This window comes from Dasypus novemcinctus, chromosome 5 (assembly GCF_030445035.2).
Source record: "Dasypus novemcinctus isolate mDasNov1 chromosome 5, mDasNov1.1.hap2, whole genome shotgun sequence".
In the NCBI taxonomy this organism is placed as follows: Eukaryota; Metazoa; Chordata; class Mammalia; order Cingulata; family Dasypodidae; genus Dasypus; species Dasypus novemcinctus.
This window is the reverse complement of record NC_080677.1, coordinates 41,756,622-41,783,837: the sequence shown is the minus strand read 5'-3', so window position 1 is coordinate 41,783,837 and position 27,216 is coordinate 41,756,622. Positions and strand designations below refer to the sequence as shown.

At 33.0% G+C, this 27,216-nt stretch overlaps 1 protein-coding gene and 1 non-coding gene across 7 annotated transcripts in view; both read right to left on the bottom strand.

The window, feature by feature from the left end:
- The window catches only part of SNX13 (sorting nexin 13), a 162,705-nt gene that overhangs the window by 41,740 nt on the left and 93,749 nt on the right, over positions 1–27,216 (bottom strand). For all 6 annotated transcript variants that reach the window (XR_011648801.1, XR_009185799.2, XM_058296909.2 and 3 more), the window contains 7 exons: positions 24,545–24,628; positions 11,154–11,292; positions 10,704–10,792; positions 7,423–7,522; positions 6,338–6,531; positions 2,172–2,276; positions 1,445–1,577 (listed from right to left, as the gene is read on the bottom strand). Coding sequence is in view for 4 of the 6 variants with exons in the window: in XM_058296909.2 (XP_058152892.1) it covers positions 1,445–1,577; positions 2,172–2,276; positions 6,338–6,531; positions 7,423–7,522; positions 10,704–10,792; positions 11,154–11,292; positions 24,545–24,628 (844 nt within the window). In the remaining 2 variants the exon portion in view is untranslated. The remainder of the gene's footprint in view (positions 1–1,444; positions 1,578–2,171; positions 2,277–6,337; positions 6,532–7,422; positions 7,523–10,703; positions 10,793–11,153; positions 11,293–24,544; positions 24,629–27,216) is intronic.
- Positions 5,247–5,377, bottom strand: LOC111766415 (small nucleolar RNA SNORA41). Its single transcript, XR_002798471.1, has one exon. It is a non-coding gene; the product is annotated as a small nucleolar RNA SNORA41 (small nucleolar RNA).

The following is a 27,216-nucleotide window of genomic DNA, read 5'->3' as shown; positions in this document are numbered from 1 at the left end:
AACAGAAAGAGTAAATATAGATACAGTTTATAATAAATCAGAGATAATTGAATTTACTCAGTTCCCACAGAAGCATTCTTTTATTTAAAACTTCCTTAAGTATGCAATCAAATCCAGTTAATAGTATATTATTCAAGTTTTACAAATAAACATACCAGAAAGAGAATTAAAAGATATTATGGCAATGATATAAATTATTAAAATGCAATCTCTTTTGTAACTAAATTTCTTTATTATTTAAAAAGTAAAATCTCACTCATGCAGACTTCAAGGGTGGTAGAGGGTGGTAGTTACAGAGAGAAGTTGGGAAGCTCCCAGTACAGAGGTATATTTAAAAGAGTGTTCACTATCTAATAGATCTATTATATCTCCAAGGGGTCCGATCCAAAAAACCTATCAATAAGTAAATGACCATAATTACAGCACTCTCTTAAATAATTACTTAATCAAATATTTCCTATTAAACAATTTTTTCACATTGCTCACTTGTTTAGTAGAATATACCAGAAAGTTTATCAAACCCTATATAGCTGCTTAGTGCTTAAAGCATACTTCTGAACTAAATCACAGCAAAATGGTCACTGGGCCTCAAAATCTCGAGATTTAGGCTCTAAGAGTTGCTTCTCCCACAATTCTTAAATAACTCTTTCCTAGTAATAAAAACTGATATTGAAAAAAAGATAAAAAATAAAAACTGATACTGGTGTTTTAGTTAGTAAATCGTTTTCATATCATAATTTCATTTAAATCTCACAATGATCCTGAGGTAAAATATGATGATAAGAATATTATTCCAGTTTACAATTGAGAAAAATTAGGCTTAAAGAAATTAAGTGGCTGCAACCTCATACAGAGGAGGGAGTAAAACTCAAATATTTTGACTCTTAAAGCCTGCTTTTCTTTTTTCCTGTAATACTAGACTGATATGTCTCAGTAGTCTCATTTGGAAAAAACAAAATTTGAAATAAATGACTCTTGAGGCTTCTTCCTGTTATAAAAGTGTACCATATCGTGCAAGATTGGGAAAGGGATCTAACTAAAGGTTTTAAAAAACTATACGTTGTGTTGTTGTTTTTGTAATATAGTACATTTTGGTTTATGGTACATCCTCAGAGTCATTACTTGTTATCTCACTGAATCTACATAATCCTATTGTTAATCATGAATATTATCCCTTACTAGCTAAAATTACATAAAAATATTTGGGTGACACCTCAGAACACACTCTTCTTTAAGAATTTAAGGCTTCTATAGTTACATTCTAATCTGTTATTTACTTTTCAACATTTTAATTTGTATAGTAACTAAACTTTGTCATTTATAAAGATTTTTAAATATAAAATTTACATTTGGGCTTCAAAAACATTTTGTGTCTTGTTGGAAAGGCTTTTTTTTTTGGTAAGCATAATACATATACCAATATATGTAAAATGTGTTTCATTACCTCCATCGCCATCATCTGATCCTCTGAAACTAGGATCTTTTAACATATCCAGCTCAGCTAACATGCGCACATAAAGTGCATTCTGTCTGAAGGAAGGGTAAAACCGTTCATCTCGCAGCATCAAATCATATACCTTATTGAAATAAATAAAGATATTCAGTCATTAATATAGGTAATGTGCTGATTTTCACTAAATAAGATTTACCCCAAAGCTACAAGGAAATCTTGCCATTAATGTACCTGGGCCCCAAAGATACAAAATATCAGCAATAAGATGATGCCACAGCTAATGAGTTTATTCTGGAACCTCCAGTAACTAAAACTGCACTTAAAAGGTTCCTACTTTAACAAAAGCCATATGAGAGCAGATTATACAAAAAATTCTGGGAAGTAGTGTTCTCTAAGAAACAAGTTCATGTAAAGGCTCAAGGTTCATATTACAATGAATTCGAGAGCCATGTTGTTTATATATCAACAATTCATGAAGTTCTAAGACTACAATATCTGGTTCTTCAGTGATATTTAAATAAAACAATCCAATGTAAGTATTTTCCTTATATATCAAAAAAAAAGGGCTTATATTTTCTATAATTGAGAGGCATTATTACCACACTTCCCTCTTCAATGTTTTAATATTCCTAATATGTCAATAAACTTTAAAAATTAAGAACATACAGGCAGAAATAAACATTTCTCCAAAAAGATAAAATGATATTGTAGGTAATACCTTCCTTTGAATGTCATCAAAGATTTCAGGGGTTGGATCTTCATGATTCAAGGTATCTGCTAATTTTGCTACCAAATAGTCATCAACGGTAACTCTTGGAGATGCCTGGCAAACAGGAAAAATAATAGTAATAATGATCTCTCAAATTTCCAAATACAAGCTCATCCTCTTAGAGCAGGATTAAATAATGGAATCACATTATTGAAAATAATTGGCAGATAGGAATCCTTGGTTTGTAAATGACCCCTTGATATTTAAGAAGGCTGAAATAAGAGCTAGAACCTGCTGTTCATAGTGTAACTATATAGTAGGGTGGAAATCAGATATATATGGATTTAAATCTTGACTTTTGCAGAAGAAAAGGTCTCATTTTCTCTATCTGTAAAATGTACATAACACTAAGGTTATTTTAAGTTGTAAGGATTAAGAGACCTATGTAAGACATATATCTCAGTGTCAGACATTTAGGGAAAACTGTCATTTAGAGGTAATTATCGTGTTTAGTATGCAGTACTACTGGACATATATTAAAATAACTGCCAAAAGAATAAGCCATTTGTGATTTATCATGACACTAAAGTAGCAATCCTTTTAAATGGTCATTAAAACAAACTATCCTTATCCTAAATTTGGTTCTATAACCAATGCTAGATCAAAGTTCTAGTGAGATAAGGGAGGAAAAAAATCTGAAAAGTTAAATTTGTTCCAAGAACTTCCATTTCAAAGTGTAAAATGTGACAGATACAAGGAAATACAAAATATTAACTTTCATTGTGAAAAATTACTTTATTGAAAGAAAAAAATGCTGAAAAGCTATGAATATAGTCATCTTTGACATATCAATTACATGTTTTCAGTTCCAAAGGCTCTGAGGGTAAATGAATGAGAGATAGGGATGTTAATTTTAGGGAAACCAGAACAAATAAAAAAATGGGTAATTTAAATAATTTCTCTATTCAAACTGATAGCATATCTAGGAAACAAAATGGATAAATCATGAAAAGAAAAAGACATAAACGGCACAATCTAAATGTGCAGGAAAGGGCTCCACAATTTTTAATGTTCCCTTGTCAATTCAACACTCTAGTTAGTAAACCCATATAGGTCGGTCTGTGGTTGTTTTTCTTTAAGGTGGATATGGTGGGTGCTTATTTATTGAGTGTATGTGTGTTTCCCCCTGAAATAGAAACAGGAGAACTAAACAACTTTAAGTATGTGACATTGATCAGAGAGAAATAAAATGTTAGTTGGTTCTGCCCTTGCAAAACATCGATTTTTAGGAAATAAGGGAATACTAAAATAATAACTAACATTCTACATTAATGTGCTTTGCTCTCTGATACAGCAATTTATTTTAACTTTTAAAAAAACCTGCATACTGCGTTTTAAAATTTTATAGGCTATCTTATATATTCTTAAAATACATAATAAATTTAAGACTTTTTAAAAGAACATACACACAAGAGGACTAAACAGATATTACCATATTTAATAAAAATAAGCAATTACATGTTTCTTTCTGTTCCATGATTCAGAATATTTTTACTTCTTTGGTTTCCTTTTCTAATACTTCTCTCAACCACCTGCAACCTTTAGGACATCATTCTTTTTTTTTTATGTTGTGGTACAACTGAATACCATCAAGTATAAAATTCACTTTGACTAGCAATACTGGTCTTACTAAGCCCACATCAACTCTAGTATCACTCCAAGATGAAGATAACAAGCTAATTAGCCTTTCAACAAAATCATTTCATCATCAGATACTTGTGATTTTACCTACTAGCAAAAGCAGGTTTTTAGACTTGTAAGAATTTGTTTCTGGCTCTCAACAAAATGACTAACAGCTTTGTATTGATGGGCTTGCTTGGTAGACCAGCTGTTTGTCAATCAGGTCCTCAGTATCTCTAAATTCATCGTAAGGCTATCAATGTCCAAAATTCTCATCTGAACATCCCACTGCACAATCAAAAGTTAAACCTATCTTTCTCAGGGTAAATGGTTTTTAAAGTATAAAGACAATCTGAACCTGTGGAAGTGAGGCTGGATTCCAAAGTAGTTACAGTTTTAGTAAAGAAATTGAGAAAGTCCTGTCTAACTTTGCTGCTGAATATAAAGATGCAATTATTATTTAAAAATTTAGACAAATGCATTAATGAACAGTTTACAAATTAAATTAATGCTTAAGATTCAAATAAAATTTTTGTACTAGTAAATGTAAATTAAGAGTTATTGGGGTGAAAGTAATCTTCATCTTGAGGAATTCTGTGTCTATAATCTTAAACGATACTGATTTATAGATTTATTTTTTTAACGCTCTTTGTCTGACTTTGGTATCAGAATATTACTAGTCTCATAAAATAGTTGGAAAGTGTTTCCTCCTCCAATTTCTGGAACAATTTGTAAAATACTGGTATTTTTTCTTCTTGAAATGTGTGACCATGAAACTACTTGGTCCTGGGCTTATCTTTATGGGATGATTTTTAGTAGTTAAATTGTATATTTAAATATGAATACTCAGATTTCCTATTTTTTTCTTGAGTCAGCTTGGTAATTTGTATCTTTCTAGGAGTTTGTACATTTCATCTAAGTTGTCTACTCAGTTTGTAGTATTTGTTTGTAATCGTTTTAATTTCTGTGGTTTACTGTTGATGTCCCCTCTTTAATTCATGATTTTGGTGATCAGTATCTTCTTTCTTTTTACCCTGGGTTAGTTTACCCAAAGGTTTGTCAATTTTGTCGATCTTTACAAAAAAACAGCTTTTGGTTTTATTGACTTTCATTATTGTTTTTCTGTTTTCTATTTTATTGATTTCCATTCTCATTTTTTATTCCTTCTGGTTGCTTTGAGTTTGCTTTCTTTTTCTAGTTTCTTAAGGTAAAAATGTAGATTATTGTTTTGAGATCTTTCTTCTTTTCTAATTAGGCATTTAGAGTTAAAAATTCCCCTATAAGGACTGCTTAACTGCATCCCATACATTTTTTTTAAAGGACAACAGCATTAAGCAAATACTCAATTACAAATCAATTTGTTTCAAAATGGACTAACTCCTTAGTCAAATAAAACTAATAATACATATTTTGTCACACACATGCCCACTTAGTTTTGCTAAGAAAGAGGTGTTTAATTATGTAACAGTTTCTTTACCACAGAGGAATGCCACAACTGCCACCATAAGAACAGCTGCAGACCAGTAGCTGTGGAACCATAAATTTTGATATGTTGTTTTCATTTTCATTCAGATCAAAATATTCTCTAATTTTCCTTATGATTTCCTTTTGACCCACATGTATTCAGAAACACGTTTAATTTTCAAATTTTTGTAGATTTCCCAAATATCCTTACATTTTATTTTCTAAATTCCATTATGGTTAGAAAACATACTTCGCATTATTCAATATTTTTAAATTGAGATTAGCATATGACTTATCCTGAAGAATGTACCATGTGGATTAAAAAGAATATGTATTCTGTTGTTGTTAGGGGGAAATGTCCCATATATGTATTAGGTCTAACTGATTCGGTATTCTTGAAGTCTTCTACAACCTTGGTGATTTTCTATCTAATTTTTCTATCAATAACTGAATGTGGAGTATTGAAGTCTACAACTATTATTGTTGAACTGTCTAATTTTTCCTTCAATTCTGTTGCTTTCTGTTTCATGTATTTAGGAGTTTGTTATTAGGTATTTATATGTCTATAACTGTTTTATCATCTTGTTGAATTTATACCATTATAAAATTTCCTCTTTTTGTCTCACGTAATAATTTTTGTCTTACAAGTTTATTTTTTCTAATTTGATTATAGCCACTCCAGCTCTGTTTTGGTTACTGTTGACATGGTAAATCTTTTTCCATCCTTTTATTTTCAACCTATTTGTGTCTTTGAATCTAAAAAATGTGGGCCCTTGACTCTTGACATTGTTATTTAGTATTTGCATGACCTTAGCCATGTTAATTTGATTTTCTAGATATCAGTCTGTCAATTTCTTCAACTCTATAATGAGAAAAATAATAAAAAGATTGATATCTGGAGTAAATGAGAGATTGTCTATGATGTAAATGGATCTGGCTTAAGCACTGGATAACTGTAAGTATAACAATAACCATTAATAATGATACTACCCCAAAAAAAGAAGAAAACCATAATTAAAATGTATGTTCACCTTTTCTGATAAATACTGTTCATAAATTCCAACAGCAGCTGCTCTTAGAAGACCTTTGGTTTGGTTGGTTTGGTGTTTTCCATCTTTCTGACGACTTAATAAAACCTCTAGCTGCTGTTGCGCTGTAACCCGGTATCCTTCCACTGTCATCCAGAAGAAGAGGTGTGCTTGACCTCCAGTTTGCTGCATGTAATCTACCAAAAAAAATCCATAAAAACACAGATATTAAAGTCATGGTTTTGGATATTAAAGTCATACATTTTGGGTATGACAAGTAAAAAGGATCAAAGTTTCAAGGATTTAATACTCTAAATTTTTTAAAACGCTTATCAATGCCTAAGGTGTAAAGATAGTTATATCAGAAATTGATTAAGTTAAAAGGGCCAGGTACATAGGAAATACAAATGAAAGTACTTTTTTTCTTTTTTAAACAATTGCCATTTTTCATCATAACATCTTTAAGGAATAAATTTGTTATACAAGGCTTCACTGGAAATAAATAGCTAGCAATATTTCTGCTTCCTTTTCCCAATGAAGATTATTAACCATAAAATGCATATTTCCAGAAATGTTAAAAATAAGAACTGGGTTCTTTACATACCATGCCTCTATATTTTAGATCATGAAAATGAAGAACCAAAGAGTCTCCAGATAAAAGCAATTTGAAGGAATATTAATGAAATAGTCTGTAATAAATACTTACATATGTAAATATGATATTTTTAAGTACCTCCCCTACTCATACACAACAATAACACAAGCAGGTTGTGCACATTGTGTTCCTGATAAAGTACTCTTTCTCAATGAACTTAAATTCATAATAGAATCTCCTACCACTTGTCTTAAAAGCAATTTACTAAATTTACATTAGAGTTGTGATAAGTATAGTTTCCTATAAAACAAAATAAATCCCTATCACCTCCATGGTTTCTAAAGAAAATCAAACATTTCAGAGAATAAAAAGGGGTTGGAGTGGTGTGCATTTGGTAAACTTAATAATAATATTACATATTTAAAATGTAGTAATATTTTAAATTATTTAAATTTTAAGGACTATATTATTTCCATTTAATTGATTTACCTACCCATAAAAAATTGTAGTGCAACATTGTCTACAAGAATGCTATCCAGGGGAACTGTGCAAAGTTTCCCAAAGTTGGCTGCCAGTTTCACAGTATTTATTTCCTATAGATAGAAAGTGAATATAGGTAAAAATACTCATCAAGGTTATAATAAATGTAAAATATCACCATTAAACTAAAATGGAATAAAATGGAAGGGGATATTTGGAATGCTTGGTATGTCCAAGAATAAACAAATCCCAGAATTTTCAAGTACAGATTGAAAACAGAAAACATTTTGAAGGAGAAATTTTGTTCCTAACAGAATAAAAGCTCTATGATCTATAGAGAAAATGCACTGCTTTTCAAAAGGTTAAATACCAAATGATATAATTATATCTACTTCTCAAAGCCAAAGAACAAGGTAACTATAGATTTAAAAAATGAAAAAATGGATCCAAAATTTACCAAACATCTATGTTAGGCACTTTGCTAAGAACATCACACACATTACTTCATTTAATCACCATACTACCAATCCCATTTAATAGGCGAGGTAACTGAAAATCAGAAAGGTTACCTGTGACCACAAAGGTTGATAAGTAAGAGACTGTATTTTCAAAGCCTGCTGTCCTTTTCACTATAACCCATGATGTTTCTATGACTATTTTCACTAGCTTCTCTATATTCCAAATCTCACAACACTCTATTTAGAAAAAGAAAGAAAGGCAGGTTTTCTGTAAATAGATAAGCTGCCTTATTTAGGGGCAGATACTAAATTAGGCATAAGTGGTAAATTTTTAAAAAGGGAAATAATATGAGGGGAAAAACACAAATCTTCCTCTGTAATTAATATTTCCCATCTTAAAACACTGGATAATAAGAGATGAAAAAACTTAAAATGTCTGGCAGAGGGCAATCTAGTGCCAGCACAAGATTTCTGCTATCCAAGTCTTCCTTTTTCAAAATTTATCAACTCCTTCTCTGGCTCAACAGCAGGTCCACAGATATGGGATGGAGAAGAGTGTTCACAATAACTTTAATTGTAAGATAAAAGAAGGAATCATCTAAAATTCAAGATAAATAGCATGTTATAAAATTGAATTTCCGTGGGAGTTCTGGGGTTTTCTTCCAAAAAGAAAACATTGTATTTTAGCCTGAACTATTAGAAAGGTAAAATTTATATTCAAAATGGAAATGAAAGGCTTCCAAACAAGATACCTAAATTTTAATATCAATATCAAGGTTCAATATCAAGAAGTGTCTGGACAGACTTTATATAATGATGCTGAATAACCACTAATTCTAAGATCCAGATAAATTAATCATTAAAAAAATCAAGCACAAATGAAACACTCACTCTTCTATTCTGAATTTGTAAAGGTATTTAAATTACAGTTAACTGAAATACAAAAAGACAAACATACGACAAATGTAGGCCTCAAGTAATGTTTCAATAAGTTATAACTGATGCAGGAAATTAAACTCTGGATTTTTATAAGTTTTCCATTCCTTAAGGAATTTTAGAATTTTGGAAAATTAAAAGACCAGAGAGTCAAACAAATTTTCAGAAGAGAAAACCAGCATAAAAAAGATGAGTACAGTAAAAACCAAAGGTACTAAAAAAATGTGGTTTTTTTTTCATTTTGAAGTCCCAAATCTCTGCTCTCTTTTACAGTAAAACTGCTCCAAAGAGATATCTGTAATCACCATCTCCTTTTTATCTCTTCCCATTCTCCCCTGGATGGACTTCAATCAGGCTTTCTCTTCACCACTGCACTGTAAATGCCCCTCATCAGACAACCAATAATCCCATGGTGGCAAACCCTACGGCCAATCTTCAGTCCTCATCTTACTCAAATTCAGTAACCTCTGACATACCTGATCTTTCATCCTATACTAAACCACTTTCTACACCTGGCTTCTGGGATATCACACTTCCAGGTTCTCTTCAATCACACCAGCCTTTGTTTCTTTGGCTGTCTCTTTAACCTCATTCTAAACTCTAGCCATTGAGATACATCAGGATTAAGTCCTTGGTAATTTCTCTATCTACACTCACTCTTTTAGAAAATCTGGTCTAATCTCTTACCTTTAAATAAACATCTTATAATCCAGAAGATTTTTCAAGTTTATCCCTAGCCCTAATCTTTCCCTTGAACTCAAAATTATTAATTAGCATCTCTACTTGAATGTCTAACAGGGATCTCAAACTAAACTATTCAAGAATCAATTATCATTCCAAACTTTCCCCTCCCTCAGTTCTACCCATCTCAGTAAATGGCATCATTGCTCAGGCAGCTGCTTAGGCCAAAAACCTTAGAATCATCTATCTCAGGCCACATCAATCCACAAGCAAATCCTGTTTGTGATACATCCAGTCTCCAATCACTTGTCACAACCTCCACAGTCACCTCCTACTTGTACTAAAGCAATAGTCTTATAAATGGTCTCCCAGTTTCCATTCTCATCCCCCTACCTACCATCACCATCCCAATGGTTTATTTTTGACAAAAAGCCACAATGATAATTTTAACCCATAAATCAGATCATGACACTTGCCTGGTTAAATCTCCAATGGATTCCTATCACACTTAGAAAAAAATAAAATTTTTACCAAGACCATTAAGCCTATACATATTCTAACCCCCAGGTTTTTTCTAATCTTATTCATACCTACAATCCCTCTCATTCATTCCATACCAGTCACACTGACCTCAATACTTTTTCTCTAACTCACCAAACAAGTCCCTACCTCAGGGCCTTTGCATTTGCAAAAGATCTTATAAGTAAGGCACAGAACTAACGCCCTCAAGTTACTCAGATCTTTATTCTCAAATGCTACCAAACACCTCAGAACCTATCTAAAATACTCTTAGACATTCTCTACCCCCTTATTTTGCTTTACTTATTTTCATAGCAGATATCACTCCTTGACATATATTGACTCTTATTGGTTTATTTTCTGATTCTGCAACTAAAATGTAAGCGTATGGAAAAAGAGATTTTGTCTATTTGGTCCACCAAAATAGTGCCCAATTCATAAAATTCAGTAGATGTTGAATGACTGGGTGAATGAATGAATAAATTGAAGAATAAAATAAGTCTTTAATTATTCTAGAATTTTTTTCAGGCAGTGATTGGTACGGTTTAACACTTATCACACTATAATAAGAGAAAACTTTTTGACAAGCCTTTTGTACAGTATTACACTGGTTAATTTCCTAGTTTTTATCATGTATTATGCATTTTAATAAATACAAAATATTTATAACTAAACATTCATTCAAAGATACTTGACTTACTTTGCCTGACTGCAACCGCTGTATTCTTGAGTCACATACTTTCTTTACAAATAATAAGCTATTTATTTGATTTTTAATTGTGTTGATATCTAAAAAAAAGAAATTCATTATGCATTAAAGTGGTAATGTTATTTGTGAAACACTTTAAAATAAAGTTACTGTAATTTAACATACGAACCAATGAATAGAGCAATTATTTTATTCAAAGAAACAATCTGAAATTGTACAGTTATTTAGTTAAAAGAAAACTATGACCATTGTCTTTATTTTAGGAATAATTACAATAAACATAGTCTCACATTCAGAGATTAATAATCCCTTACTGTTAGCATTTGGATTTATTTAAAGTGAAAACAATTAATAGCATAAAATATTATTTAGGTCAATTAGTCAAAGTTTTATTTAGGAATCTTTATGGACGTAAAGCATTCTTGTGCATAAATTACTTACCATCACCAGCTGTATCCAGAGATCTAAGATACTGTAATTCTTCTGCTGCCTTATCTCTGACTGCTTCTAGCTCTCCAATATTATCACTCAATTTAATAATGTTCATAAAGGCCTCATAGTTGCAATTAGAATCACGGATCTGAAAATAAAGTTTTAAAAAAGGGAGGAGGGAGCTCCTTTACTATGTGGAAAACAGAATCTTGAGTACCTACTATGTACATTTACTATAACTCCAGTCCCTTTAATGCAAAAAAGAAAGATACCTGTACTTACGGCCCTTAAATTCTAGTGGGTCAACAGTCTATAAATAAGGTAAAATTAAACTAGATAGCATGCTAGACAGTACAGGAGCATCTCAAGATGTTTGATGATGGAAGGGAAACTATGATGGCCAGAGAGGAACCAAAGAGCAGTAAAGGAACAAAAGATGAAGTCAAAGGTCAAAACTTGTAGGTTATAGTAAGAGTTTTGGCTTGTATTCTGAGAAAATGAGGGAGTTACTAGAGCATTTTAAACAGAATAGTGGCATTCTCTGACTTAAAATTCAACATAATTACTTTGGTTAAAGCAAAAATACCAATTAATAATACAGGTAAAAAATAGTTTGGTGCCTCAGAGGCCATGGTAGCAGTTTGGGTATGGTAGGAAGTAATCACAATTTTGAATATTTTATAAAGAGCTTGCCCAAAACATTTCCTGACAAATCAGAGGTTATGAAAGAGAAAGGAGAACTAATAATTGTACCAAGAATTTTGGCCCAAACAGCTGCAAGAAGAGTTACCATTAAGCAAGATGGGGAAAACATGAAGAAGAGTAGGGTTTTGTTGGGGGAAGGGACAATGGCAGGAACCAAGGGAGAAAATTAGAAGCTCGGTTTTGGTTAAATTTAAGATCCCAATAAACATATAAATGGAGGCAATGGATATAAAGGTCTAGAGTTCAGGGATATAGACTAGGTAGAAACAAACATTTCAAAGTAACAGGTATATAAATGATGTGGGCTATGGGTGGAAGGCTCTTTGTCTCTTCAGAGATAACCTAAGCTGAAGGCTGTGGGTGTGGAACGGTAAGAGGCTGCAGTCCTGCCCTTAGGGACAATGGCAACAGGCTCCAGTCCCAGGAAACAGTTTAACAATGCAAGGGCTATAAACTTTAAGTATTTAGGGGAAATGCAAAAACCAAATATGCTAAAAGCTTATCTAGAATATCTGGAGTCCATGCTAAAAGCTTACCTAAGATGTGGAAGATATATATGCTAATTGAAGCCTATTGAGAACTGAAACAAAGGGACAATTTGGCCTTTCCTCTCTGTATAAAAGACGTTTGAAAATCTTGTTCAGGGCTCGGGATTCAAACAGAAAGCTCCCGAGTCCGGCCGGCCGTCAATAAACCATTTTTCCTTCTCAAAATCATTCCTGAGTCCTGGCCTCTCTATATTCAAATAATTGAACTTCTCTCAAATTCTACAACATTTTTGGCGACTCTGGTGGGACAACAAACGAAGGCCAGAGACGGTAGCATTTTGCTGCCCCTTCCAAATCCCCGAGGAAGCCGGGACAACTCGGGTGAACCCCAAATCTGGGTGCCCCTGGATTAAATTTAATCCAGAAAAGATGTGGGCTCCACCAGAATCTTCCCGACAAAAATCGAGGGCAATGGAAGGTCTGAAGAGAAAGATTCTGGGAACGAAAAAGAACTCCGAACATGGAAGAAGGTAAGACTCCCCGGGTGAGCACAGTCTGGAAGGCCCTAGCTTTAATTGCTAGGAAGGGGAGGCTGATCACCTCCCGAGAGAACCCTAGTAGCCCCAGAAGGTTGGGGGGAAGCCGTTCTCTCTAGGCTTGGGAAAAGGAGAAAAACCGGGGAAAAGCCCTGGTGTTTTGGGTTTGTCTAACTGCATGTTAGAATCTGGTACTGGTCTTATATCCACTAAAGGAGTGGAGTCTCGATTTTAATAGGAAGGGTTATTTATAGGTTCAAGTCCTAATGTCCTGGAAATTGGTCTAGATTAAGGAAAACAAAACTTGGTTACAGGAAAATGGATCAGCTTTTCTGGTGGAGCTTGGTCTGGGTGTAAAGTTTAAACAGTGGAAAAAGTCTAGCTGAAATCTTTTGTTATGGTGCTAATTTGTGAATGAATTCGCTTTATACCAAATGTTAAGTGTTCTGAGGTTTGTGATGGCTGTGGGGGCAGCCACGGTGAAAATAAATACATAAACTTGTGGGTCAGATTAGTGACCTTTGTGCTTCTGTCATGTCAGCTCAATGCTAGTGTTGGAGTTGTGTCCTTATGTAAAGTAGAATTACAGCTGAGCTGGAGCCCTCCCTTGCCATTGGCAAGGGGGTGAAATGATTCTGGGGCATAAGCTGAGGAGTCTGGATGTTTGCGGACTCTAGATGTTTGTGCATGCTCTGCTGTCTTGTCTCTGGTCTGGCCCTTTGCCGGGGCTTGAGGCCATCTGTGTCCGCGCCATGCACCCAAGTTTGTTGGGGATGTCCCAGTCAGGGTGGCTGGGTCCCTGGGAGAGTTGCCAAATTTGAGTAGGTTCTGTCTGCCCATTTTGGCCTGAAAGCTGGAAAGGGGGGAGCGGCTTGCCCCTTTCCAGTGAGTCCACCCTTCTATTCATAAGCCGCATTCCTGTTTGTTGTGCACCCGACTGCCTGGAATGGGGGGAAGTGAAGGGGGTGAAAAGCAGAATCAGAAGAAATGCAGTAAAGTTCCCTCCTTAGGGTGTCAAAGCCAAAATACCTTTGCTTTCTGCCCAGGTTCTTAGAAGGTATTGTAGTAACTTTAAGTAAGAGAATGTGTTCTGTGAAGGTAAAATTTGTTTTAAGGGTATAAATAATTATAAAAGTTTTACAAAGCATTGTTTAAATTAAGGTATTTAATTGCTAATTGCAGAAGGTCATTATTTAACAAAAACTGAATTGATAATAATAATAATAAAAGGCAATTTTATAACAAACTTATTCGGCAGCCAGTCTCCCCTGCCAACTTGCTTCCAAAAAAACTGTTTCTGGTATTACATGCTACTAAGTATTGATTATTGGAAAGAGTAGAGTGTGGGACAGAACCTGAATGAATACTGAAAGTGTAGAAGGTTTGTGGAAGGAAAATTTTTATGATTAAAATTGAGTAAGATCAATATACAAAGAAGATCTTTACAAAATAGCTTCTTGTGCTTTAACCTCATCATTTCCTCAGTGTTTGAAGAAGAGTCTTACCTCTTTTAAAAGAACATTTATGTCCTAGAAATCAAATACTGAAAAATAGCTTTTTATTTCAAACTAACTGCAAGAGATTTATTCTTTTACTTTAAAGGAAAAATTAAAGTAATGGTTAAGTTCATTTAATATGTTATAAGTCGAATGAAAGGTATTTAAAGGTGTTATAAAATTAATAGGTTTTTAAAAAAATTAATAAAAACTGTAACTAAGAGTTAAAATCATTTATAAATGCATTTATGTTATAAAACAGTGGAAAGGTAATAACTGAAATTATAGCTGGGTGAATTTAGCTTGAAATTATTAAGTGTAAACTCTAAGCTTTACCTTTCCTTAGTTTATGGTTACTTCAAGTCTAACCTCACCCCTTGCCTTTGCCTATGGTTATTTCATAATAGCTTCTGCCCCTAAAGGCCAGAGAAGAGCTGGGACATCACTGTCTCCTCTCCTGGTATTAGTAACCCTTTCTCTCATGAATTCAAGTGTAAACTAAATAAATTGCTGCCTGATGAAATAAGGTTAAATGACCACTGGAGTTTTATTATCTCCAAAATCAAAAAGGGGGGTGGAGGGGGAGAAGTCTCCTGCCTTGACGTCAGTGTTCCTAAGAGTGGCAATTCATGAGAGAAAGCAGTCTGTCTCCCTGAGGCTTCAAATAGCCTCAGTAAATATATATAAAATTAATCTTGTTGCTTATCCAAATTCCGCTAATTTCAAAGTAAAATATAAAGTTCTAAAACAAAATGGTGCTAAAGCATTGAGAACATTTTGGTTATTACAATCCATTAAGTAAGAAGGAAAATTCTTGTGGTAAGCTGCATGGTCATAGTGCAAATTAAGGAAAGTTTCAGGAGTCTTTGAAATGTTTGCAGTCACACTTGTTTTGTAAAGATTAGAAGTTTAAAGTAATTAAAGTTATGTTTTTGTCTCAAACTATTTATATCTGCCAATTTGCTCAAATTGTTGAGGTTAAATATGCAGTTATATAAGTAATATGTATTTCTGGACCCCTAATTAATTAAGCTAAACAGTATATAAAATAATGCAAATTATAAGTAATATCAATGAGTTGTGTTTGTGTCTAACTCTTTGTGTCTGCCCATTTTAAAAAAATGCTCAGTGTATGTCTTCATACATCAGGATATCAAATTAACAAATAAAAATTCTTAAAAGAGGTCTATTCAAATTGTTAAAAATTAAATAAGCAGTTTTATTTGTAAATATTCTTAAAGCCCAAATTAAACTAAGCAGGATGAAAAAGTCATAGAAATCTGATTATGGAAACAATTGGGAAAGGGCCTCCTCTTTGCAAGAGCTTTAAAGGCAAGACTAGGTGTGGCAGATTAAACCTATCTACTAGGCTAGGGAATTAAGAATCAGTTTGCCTGGTAATTTCCTAGTTTAAACCTTTTGTCAGCCATAAAATAAAATTAAAAAAAAACAAAGATTAGGTTAATTTTCACGTAAGGAAAAAATTGTTGACTGGTGTAACCTGGCGGCCTGCTGCCTCAGTCTCCCACTCCCGGGTTGGACAGCAGTGGAGGAGACCAGTTTAGGCCAGTCCTATGGGCAGTGGAAGGATGCCCAAGAAGGACTAAGTCAATGCCATTTCAGCACTAAATTCTATTCCTTATTTGACAAAGGGGAGCAGGTAAAAACTTAAAATGGTTGGAATTTGATAGAGGAAGCAGTTAAATCACAAACTTTTGCATGGGAAGGTCAGATCTCAGATAAGCTGTAACTTCTGAAGTATCCAATCTATGGAAAAACAGAGGAAGAGTTTGCATGCTAGGCTTAGGGGTATAAATTTTGTCATTTTTCTTTGTTTGGGGCACCAGCCATATCTGGCTCTGCACACTTTCTTGCGAGATTGAGAATAAATTCTTCTCCATGATCTGGTGAGCCTTATTTTCTTCCAGAAGATTTCTTTCCAACAAAATAAAGGTAATTAGTGGCTCTATTAACAAATTTCAGTAAGTAAAGGAAAGTCCATAAAAACTATGGAGAGATCTTTCTGGGTTATGATTTTTTAAAAAATTAAATAATTGTATAATGTTTTAAAACCTGGTAGTCAGTATGCTTTTAAACTATTAATTTTCATAACTTAAACAAAGAAAAGAAGTTTTTAGCTTCCTGTAAGGGAAAAAGAGAACATTCCTGGCATAAACTATTATGGTTTCAATTTTATTTAACTTAGAGAGTGTAATCTCCCATAGTTAATTTATAAACTAAATTAACATTATATGTACAAAATCTTTACAGTAATGAAAATTGTAAGTTCACATTGGCGAAATTAGGCTAAAGGAAAAAGATTGTAGATATGCTCTCTTAAATAAAGAGTAAATTTCTTTCATTGGTAATTGTAATTTAGTAAGTTTATTTAAACATGAGGTGGCTAGTCAATGTGGTTATAGTCAATTATAAGGAGTTTGTAAAACATCTTCCAAACTGAAAATGTTTAAATAGTTCTAGTTGTAGAAGTCATTGTTAACTAAAAAAACTTAGATTGGTATTGGTAGCAGAAATAACTTCATGATAATAAACCTGTCTGAAGGCCACTGCAAAGTACACATTTAAGTAAATGGTAATAAAAAGTTGTCTTGATTCTATTGGAAATATTCTGTTTTCATTCTAACAATGAAAAATAATATTTTTCCTCTATTACTAAAGTAAAGTAACTACTGTTATCTTCATAGTAAAATTGTGTAAGTAAACAGTCATTTGATATATGTGTTGTGTTAAGTTGTTTAAAATATATATAAAAACAAGGAATAAACTTTAACATTGTCAAACTCTTGCGCATTCAAACCAGGCCTTGTATACATTGCATTTTGCCTCTCCATGTGAGTTATTGGCTAGGCTGGTCACTGACCCCTCAATTAAAATATGTGCTATATCAGTCTCTGGTTCTGCTCCTGAAGTCAATGGAAACTATATTGTAGTTTCAAGCTCCTGCAGCAGCCAATAATGACTCGGTACAGCCAAGTGTACAATGGATATCGCCTCCAGACTGGCACTGTTCCATAGTGCCAGAGAGCACTATGCACCAGGCTAGTAGAATACTGGAAAATCTCTCTTAAGATGAAGGATGCTGCAACTTGCTCACTGCGTTGAAGAACATGCTAAGTGGAGCCATGATACCAGGATACTGTAAGTGAAACTTAAACACAATTGGCGTTATGGCCTGCTCTCATGGAGAGATAACATGTAAGGTATTACAAACCTGAAACTCAAAACTAATAATTGCAACTCTGAAACCTTATGCATTAAGTAATACATTAGTTAATATTAAGTGCTGTACTTTTATCCTGTACTAAATATATGCCTAATAATTGTAATGTTATCTTTTCTATTTTGGATCAAGTGCAGAAGTATATTAGACATGTTAAATTCCTGGTAAAATCATTTTCTAAACAGTTAACAACATGCCTATAGAATAAGCTGGCAGTCTCAGCCAGTCTCAGTCAACTTCTATATTCTACTGTACTCTGCTGTGTAGCAAAGGTGAGGCTTGCTTGCTGATGTTGAGTCACCTATTGAACAAGTCAAAAGTGCTAGAAATTGTACAATTAAAACCAAGGTGTAAAAAAAAAAAAAAAACAAAAAACCTTTATTCTGTAGTTCTAATCACTCCACAGGTGAAAACCAAGAGAATTTCCAACTTAGTGTTCTAATCCTGAGTGAAGCCAGTTGCCCAAGGAGTGCCAGTTGACCAGGAACATCTGACAGAGCGAATGAGTGCCAATCATTGAACAGCTTGGAATGTGTCTTCAGACAAAGCTAAGTGTCTGTTGCAATTTTTCTCTAAAGATAAATAACTTTAAAAAAGGAATATATATGCTGTTTCCACCAGCTTTTAAGAAGGAGTGCCATCTTTATAGGCACCTAACCTTGTCTACCTCTGTAATCCAATGTCCTCTTTTAAAAACGGGGTAGTCCAAATTTTTAATTAAGTTTGTTTCTTTCAGAGTGAACATCTTATTAACCATATGAAAACTTCATCCAACTTCGTACAGAATGCCAAATCCATCATCCTCCAGTTAAAATAAATTAATAAGAGTTTTACACTTTATTAGGCAATGACTACAGCCCATGGCCAGCAGGAAGCAGTTACAGAAAAGAGATCGTCTCCCTTCAGCACCCCTTTTAAATTAAAAGTGTAAACTCTTTAAGAGTAAAATAAAAGTAATAGATGGATCTGGAACCTGACTGGAAATCCACGTGAGTGCCAGTGGCAGCAGAATAACTGCAGGAGGCCCCTGCCCAAGATTCTGCTGTCCAGAATGAAAAGTTCTAAACTTCTAAAAACAGTCCTGGATGCTGTACTAAAGACTGATAAATAATCAATCAAAACAACAAACAGCCATCTACCTCATAGCTCCAACAATAATTATGCCAAAGCTTAGCAAGTTAAACTTTGGCAAAAGGGGGGAATGATGTGGGCTATGGGTGGAAGGCTCTTTGTCTCTTCAGAGATAACCTAAGCTGAAGGCTGTGGGTGTGGAACGGTAAGAGGCTGCAGTCCTGCCCTTAGGGACAATGGCAACAGGCTCCAGTCCCAGGAAACAGTTTAACAATGCAAGGGCTATAAACTTTAAGTATTTAGGGGAAATGCAAAAACCAAATATGCTAAAAGCTTATCTAGAATATCTGGAGTCCATGCTAAAAGCTTACCTAAGATGTGGAAGATATATATGCTAATTGAAGCCTATTGAGAACTGAAACAAAGGGACAATTTGGCCTTTCCTCTCTGTATAAAAGACGTTTGAAAATCTTGTTCAGGGCTCGGGATTCAAACAGAAAGCTCCCGAGTCTGGCCGGCCGTCAATAAACCATTTTTCCTTCTCAAAATCATTCCTGAGTCCTGGCCTCTCTATACTAAAATAATTGAACTTCTTTCAAATTCTACAACATAAATGACATTTAAAACTGTTAAGACTGGATGAGATTATCAAGAGAATGAATGCAGATTGAAAAGAGAAGAAACCCAAGGACAGAGACCTAGGACATTTCAAATGGGGAAAAAAAACAACACCGAGAAAGAGTCAAAAATGTAGAAGGAAAATCAGTGAAGTGTGGTGTCCTAACAGACCAAAAATAGAAGTGTTTTATAACAAGGAAAGTGATGAGATGTGTCAAATGTTTCTGATAATTCAAAATAAAAAGGCTTAGGCGGGAAGAATAGGGGGGCCAAGAATTAACCATTATATTTAGCAATGTTCATTCTTCTTGGCCTAGAGAACTTCAATAGAGGGGTTCACAAAAGAATGAGGCAAGAGAAAATGGACTACCCTTTTAAAAAGTTTTGCTGTAAAAACAAAAATAGTATGGTACTAGAATAGTAAGCAGGATCAGAAGTGGTTATTTTGTTTTGTTCTGTTTGTTTTTTAAAGATGGGAGAAACAAGAGCACACTAAAGGCTAATGAGAATTATCTTACAGAAAGTGAAAAATCAGTGATGCAGGAGAGAAGGTGATAGAACAATAACTTGGAATTGTCTAGGATAGACGAGTTACAATACACAAGTAAAAGAAACATGTTAGCTAAATACATATGTATTTCAACCATAACAGGAGAAAATGTAAGGTATATTGGCATTGATGCAAGTAATGAATAGATGCTATGATAAGATCTTATGAAAGTTCTATTTTGCTTGTCTCAATTTTTTCAGTGGAGTAATAAGCAAAGTCATTAGCTAAGACTAAGGATGGAGAAAGATGTACTAAAGTGGGAGAAATATCAAAGAGTTGTTTAGGAGAGTGAAAGCAAAAACAAAAAAGGAAAATACAATATGATTACTCTTGAGATTAACACTCATTAACTTAAAAATGAGATCAGTGTTGGCTTGTCTTATTTCTCCAGCCACATACAGGCGCTTAAGAACAGGAATGAAATCAGTTGTTAATCTGAATTTAACAGTACTGTGGTTTCATCAAGCAAATAAAGTTAGAGAGAGAAGGGAGTTAAGGATGTTTGGAAGGGAGTAATCATTACTAAGGTCAAATATTTAAATAAAGCTAACTAAAGCAGGCAGAGGAACAGTAAAAAGGTACGAGACTTTGGATATTGCCCATTCTCAACAAGGAATCAAAGACTGGGGACTGTGTAAGTCCAGAAGTCTAAAAAGTAGACTCCTGGTACATTGTCATAGAATATACAAATACACATGTAAAAATACTTATGTACTTACTCAAATATAAGCAAAAAAATGTGCTTAAGTTTCCATTTCTGGTGATTATAGAGAAGAACAAAAATGACTGAAAAAAATGGAACTAAACTTCAGTGATAAATGAGACAGAAGCAACAGTCCAAAATATACATAATCGGAGTCCCAAAATAAGAGGAAACAGAGAACATTATCTTGCAGAGTGTAATAGCTCAGCAAATCTAAAGTGGGAAAAATATTCTTTAACAAAACACTCCTAATCGTGTCATAATTAAACTAATGAAAACCAAAGAAAAACAAAATCTTGAAAGCACTTAGTGGGAAAAAAAGACACATTGAAAGCAAGAGGGGGATCAATAATACAAATGCATTTGACTTGTCATTAGAAACAATGAAGACCAGAAGATGATGAAAATACTTTTAAAAAGCTAAAAGACCATCAAACCAGAATTCTACAGCCAATGAAAGTTTCCTTCAAAATTTACAGTGAAATAAAGATATTTTCAGATAACAGAGAGCTGAGAGAATTTGTTGCCAGCAAGTCTGCAATATAAGGAATGCGAAAGGAAGTTCTTCAGAGTGAGGAGAAATAAGATGAAATTTGAATCTACAAGAAGAAATGGTGAACAAAGAAAATAGTAAACGTGAGGTTAAGTATAAAAGACCTTTTCTATTCATAGTTTAGTTAGAAAACACTTGATGCAAAGAGGCGTAATGTGTCTCGTATAATCCATACAGATGCAAAATATATAACAAAAGCATAAATTATAGTGGGTAATTAAATTACCCAGTTGCTAGGATTTTTACATTTTATGGGAAGCGGTAAAGCACTACCTATAAGCAGACAATAAGGAGGCACACTGTAAACCCTAAAGCAAACATTAATATAATGATTAATAATAGTGAAGTATAACTCAAAAGCCATTTGAGTAATTAATTAAAATGGAATGCTGAAAACTTTTAAATTAACATAGAAAAGCAAGAAAGGAGACTGAAGAAGACAAAAACATTTCTAATAGAAAACAAATAGTAAAATGCTAGACCCAAACATATCAATAATTATATAAAAGTAAATAGACTACATATTCCCATTTTAAAAGATATTAGACTGAAAGAAAAAAATAAGACCCAAAATACTAAAAGCTGAAAGAAACCACTGAGAAAAATTTAAAGAATCTTTTAATGGGTCTACTACAGGAAGAATCAATTTGGTAAGTACTATTAAGGGTACTTGAAACATTAAAGTGACTTTAAAATAATGTGAAAGACTGAACTCTGACATGTAAACAGAGAAAGATGCCATGTTCCTGAATCAAAAGATACATTATTTTTAAGCTGTCCATTCTTCCCAAATTAATCTACAGATTTGATGCAATCGCAGTCAAAATTCCAACAGGTTTTTAAAATTCAAAAAGTTAAATTTACGTGAAAAAGCAAAGGCACTTGAATATTCAAAATACCTTGACGAAAAAGAACAACTGGATGATTCACATTAACTGATTCAAAATTTACTATAACGCTTCAATAATCAAGACAGTGTGGAATTTTCATCGCAAACAGATCAGTGGAAAAGAATAAAGTCCAAAATTAGGCGCAATCATATTACAGTAAATTGATTTTTCACTAAGGTGCTAAGGGGATTAAATCTATGCTGAATGTAAGTGTTTTCAACAAATCCTGTCAGAACTACCAAATATCCATAAAGGAAAAAAAAATGAACTCCAACCTCATCTCTACACACAATATTCTACACACAAATATTAATAAAATACACATAATATTCTACACACAAATATTAATTTGAGATGAATCACATACCAAAATCCAACAGTTAAAATGTCACAATCTTCAAGTACACAGATTTCATAGAAAGGACAAAAAAAGCACTAACTATAAAGGGAAAAGGTGACAAATCAGACTTTACAAAAAATTTAAAGTTCTGTTCAAAAGATGCCAATTGAAAAGGAAAATAAACAAGTCAAGGACTAGGGTAAATAATTGGAATATACATATGTGAGAAAGGACATATTCAGAATAGGTAAATAACTCCTAGAGCTGAATTACAAAAAGCTAAAGAAATGAATAGGATGGAGGAAAAGACACTAAAAAAAGGCTAAACAACTGGCCAATAGGGACATAAAAAGACGCTAAATATCATTAATCATTAGGGAAATGTAAGTTGATCACAACAAAATACTTTTTCATACCCACTAGATGTTAAAATGTAAAAGGCTATGAGAATGTGGAGTGACTAAAACTCCCCTAATAACACAGTAATCACATTCTTAATTATTTACCCAAAAGAAATGAAAACATATCCATAGAAAGATTTGTACAAACTATTTACAGCACCATTTTTTCACAACAGCAGGAAAATGAAAACCCAGATATTTATCAATAGGAGACTAGATAAACAATTTGTAGTATATTCATATAAAGGAATATTCTCAGCACAAAAAAGAACAATATACTGATAAACACATGGATAAATTTCAAAAATATTATGCACAGCAAGAGAAGCCAGACACAGTATTCTTTCGTTTATATAAAGAATGGACAAAACTAATTTATGGTGATAGAAATCAGGAAAGGAGTTGCCTATGGGAAGGGGGATAAATTGCAAGGGGACAAAACTAAACTTCGGGGATGATGGAAGGAGTCCATTTCTTCACTGATATAGTGCTTGTATGTATATATTTATCAAAATTCATTGAATTGTAGACTTAGATTCAATCATTCCACTTCATGTAAACTTTCTCAATATTAAAAGAAAAAGACAAAGATTAAAGACCTGATTTTTCTAAGAACACCCTTAAGAAATAATTAAAGGGAGCAGATGTAGCTCAAGTGGTTGGGCACTTGCTTCCATGTATGAGGCCTCGAGTTCAATCCCTGGTACCTCCTAAAAACAAACAAACAAATAACTCTCACTGGGGAGCAGATGTAGCTCAGTGACTGAGCACCTGCACCCCATGTACGAGGTCCTGGGTTCAATCCCCAGTTCCTCCTAAAAATATAAAAATAATAATTAAACAAATCAATCAATCAATAATTTAAAAAAGAATAAACAAATAGTTTTTCATTTATCTACTCTATTTAGAGATAATAATTGGAAATACAATAGGTATTATCTATTCCTCAGTAAGAGATAGGAAAATATTAAATCATTTATCTTAAAAAGAAATAAGACATATTATTGAAAATCCATCCAAAATATTTTTTAAATGACTTATGAAGCATTTTCAACTATTGTTGTATAACATTAACACTTTAATAAGATACAAGATACTTTACTACTCCATTGTTCTTTGCTTTCAAATAAAAAAATGAACTGTACAATTTTATGTCAAAAAAAACTGACAAAAAACAAGCAGAAAAAATAAAAATAAAAAATAAGAACTGAGCTCATGTTTATTTTCATAATATTTATGCATAAAGGGGTTTCTATGGAAATAATGTCAAAAGAGTGTAAACAAGACAACAAAGGCTTTCATTTCTCAGTCTAGTGCTCTTACCTACATATTTCACACCCCTCCTTTATAGAATATAAAATATAAAGTATATCCTATTTAAGTAGTTCTAGTCACAAGTTGTATTTAAAACCAAATAGTATGGAGAGTGGGTATTGCTCAGTGGTTTGAACACCTGCTTTCCATGTACAAGATCTCACATTAAATCCCTGGTACCTCCTTAAAAAAAAAAGTAGCTTTTACAAACACTCATTATCCATATGTACAAAGAGTGAGATATCCTTTTTTCTAAATAAGTGGTAGTAACAACATAATTGTAAGGAATATTAACTTTAACAAGTGTCTTAAATAAATTTGGCTAGTACCTTCACTATATTAGGAAATAAATATATTGAAACTATAAGGACAAACTTTAGAAACGTCTTAATTTCTTTAATAAATTATCATTTAATCACTCTGATCTCAAAACAGTATTTTCCCATTTTAAAACCTGTTTTGAAAACAAAGCTGTAATTTCAAAACACACTTACCATCCATATGAAATACTGATTAATATAATCAGGATCACTGAGTTGATTTATTAATGGAAGAAGAATTCCACGTGCAAGGATTTCCTGGAAAAAAGGTTAAAAAATTTTAATATCTTCTCAAATTCACAGCACAATGGAAATTTGCTAAAACAATGGTATATGATACATGTGAAAGTCAAACTTGATAACCAACACGATCTTATAAAAAGAAGAGCTAAGTGAGATAAAGCTACCTATATCAACTTGTATATATATCCATAATGCCAGATTTGAGTGAAAAAAAGCAAAAGGAAACTTAGTATATTAGTATTTATGCCAATTTTTAAAAAGCAAAAAAAATACAGAACTATACATGTATATGGACTCATATACAACTATAAAAGTATAAAAACAGAGAAGAAAAAGAAAGGATAAACACCAATTACATACAGGATAGTGGCTACTTCCAAGGCAGAAAACAACAGTCACAGTAAAATATTATATATAAATGGTTATTGTATTATTTTCTATACCTTTCTGTTTGAAAATTGGGTTAAAAGTAAATAATAAAAATAATAATAAATATGCTAATACAATCTACTCATCATTTTCTAGAATATACTTCCATATCCTTTGAAGCTATTTATGTTCCCACCTATTAAAATTCTGCCCTTCTTTGCAGGGCTTACTTCAAAATCAATTCTCCTATTAAAGAAATGAGTATCCCAGCTGAACATGCTTTCATACACTCTATATCTGTAAATACGGTATTTTTCACTTACAATTCTCTAATTGCACATCTTATACTTCTCTAACAGATTACAACTATCTCAGAACCCTTTCTATATATGAGAAATTCATCAACCCATCTATTGACTGATTTAACTCAAAAATATTTTCCCTCCATCTTCTCAAGATCACTGTCTTAAACAGTGCAGGCATTTGATAAATGTTAAATAAAGGCACATAAAGAAGCTAAGAATTTAGTACTGGTTCTATTACACAATATTTTCACCTGGTATTATTCTTTATTCTTTGATGCAGGTGTTATTTAGATATTGAGGAAACACCCCTTCTTAAGAAAGGCTAAAAAACAATGAGTTTAACAGGATGTTTTAGTTTTCTACGTAAAGGAGTGATTTATTTATTCCATCTTTCCAGATCTCTAATTTATGTAGGCCATTTTCTGAGAGAAGTTCATAGACGTAGGCCTTGACTTTTATTTTTCCTTTTGAGGAATACTGGGTATAAATCCAACTTTTATAAGCTGTATAAGTCTCTAACTATTACCTTATGATGAATTAATATTTCCAAAAGGCTCTAATGGAGGCTTCAATAACTTTTTGAAATGTCCTCTAAGAAACTTTACATTCCCAAGTTATAAGGAATTGCCTGATCTTTCAAGGTTAGAAGTTTCAGTATTTAACTTCTTAAAAATTTTGTTTTTAATTCAAATTATGTCCTGGCCCCATATGCTCAAATGAAAAGAATGACTTTGTAAGGAGAAAATTCACAAAGAAAATGTTTTTTCAAAATTTCTTTTGAAAATGAAAGAAAAAAAATGGGAAAGAAAAAATAATTTTAGTGTGTCTAATTAGTCAACGCAACTAGTCAATCTGTTTTAGAACACTACATTTTGAGTTCCTAATTGCCTCAAAAAGGGGCTTAGTTAGTAAGGGCTAATCATATGACTCAACATTTCCTATACAGGTCCTAATGAGAGCCCCAAATATTCTGACATAAGTAGACATTTCCATGTAATTCCTACATAAGATGCCCCAATTTCTAGAAGACAACACAGCTGCACAATATGGGGGCCTAAAAAGCACAAAGTCACTGAGGCCATGAATCTTTAAATTAATAAAAGACAGTTATAGAAAGAAAGTAAAACCAATTTAGCAATTAACTCAAATTCTGATCTGTAAAATTCATATAAAAATAGGAAAGAAGCAAGAACCTCAAAAATGTCTTTTGGGACAACCTGGATTCCTTTGATCATTGACAAAAAAAAAAAAAGAAAACTGATAAGGAATTTCTCTCAAGTTAAAAAAAAAAAACTGATTTGCTGAATGTAGTGCTTTATAATTATCCTCACTTAGTTTCAGGCAAAAAGAAATGAAATATTGGTTTCAAAGAAAAATTTAGAAGAACCCCATGTAAAAAGGTAGACCTTCATTCATATCTCTAAGGAGACAGCAAAATCCACAGGAAGTTTCATCAGTGTTTCACAGCCATCAAGGATGGGCAAACAGGTTTCCTCTTGAATTAAAATTGTTTCTCTGATCAATTATTTATTGAATACCTGCTATATGCCTGCTACTGTTAACCACTAAGTACATAACAGTGATACAGATATGGTCCCTTGTCCTCATGGGCCTTAAGAGTTCAATGAGGAAAGGAGGCACTAAGCAAATTCATTTAAATGCTGTAAATGCTATGAAGGAAGAAAACTAAGTACTACCCAAAGTGGTAGGGAATTATGAAGGGGCTTCAGATTTGATGGTCAGGGGAGGTATCTCTGAGGATTAATTGAGATATGAGGGATGAATATAATTTAGCCAAAAGAATCAGGGGGAAAAAGTATGAGAGAACCCTATGAGGAAAGGAGAATGGGACTTTGGGAGAAGAATGCCAGTGTATAGAGTTACTGACTAAATGGCATGCAGGACAGAATTAGCGAAGTACATCATGCA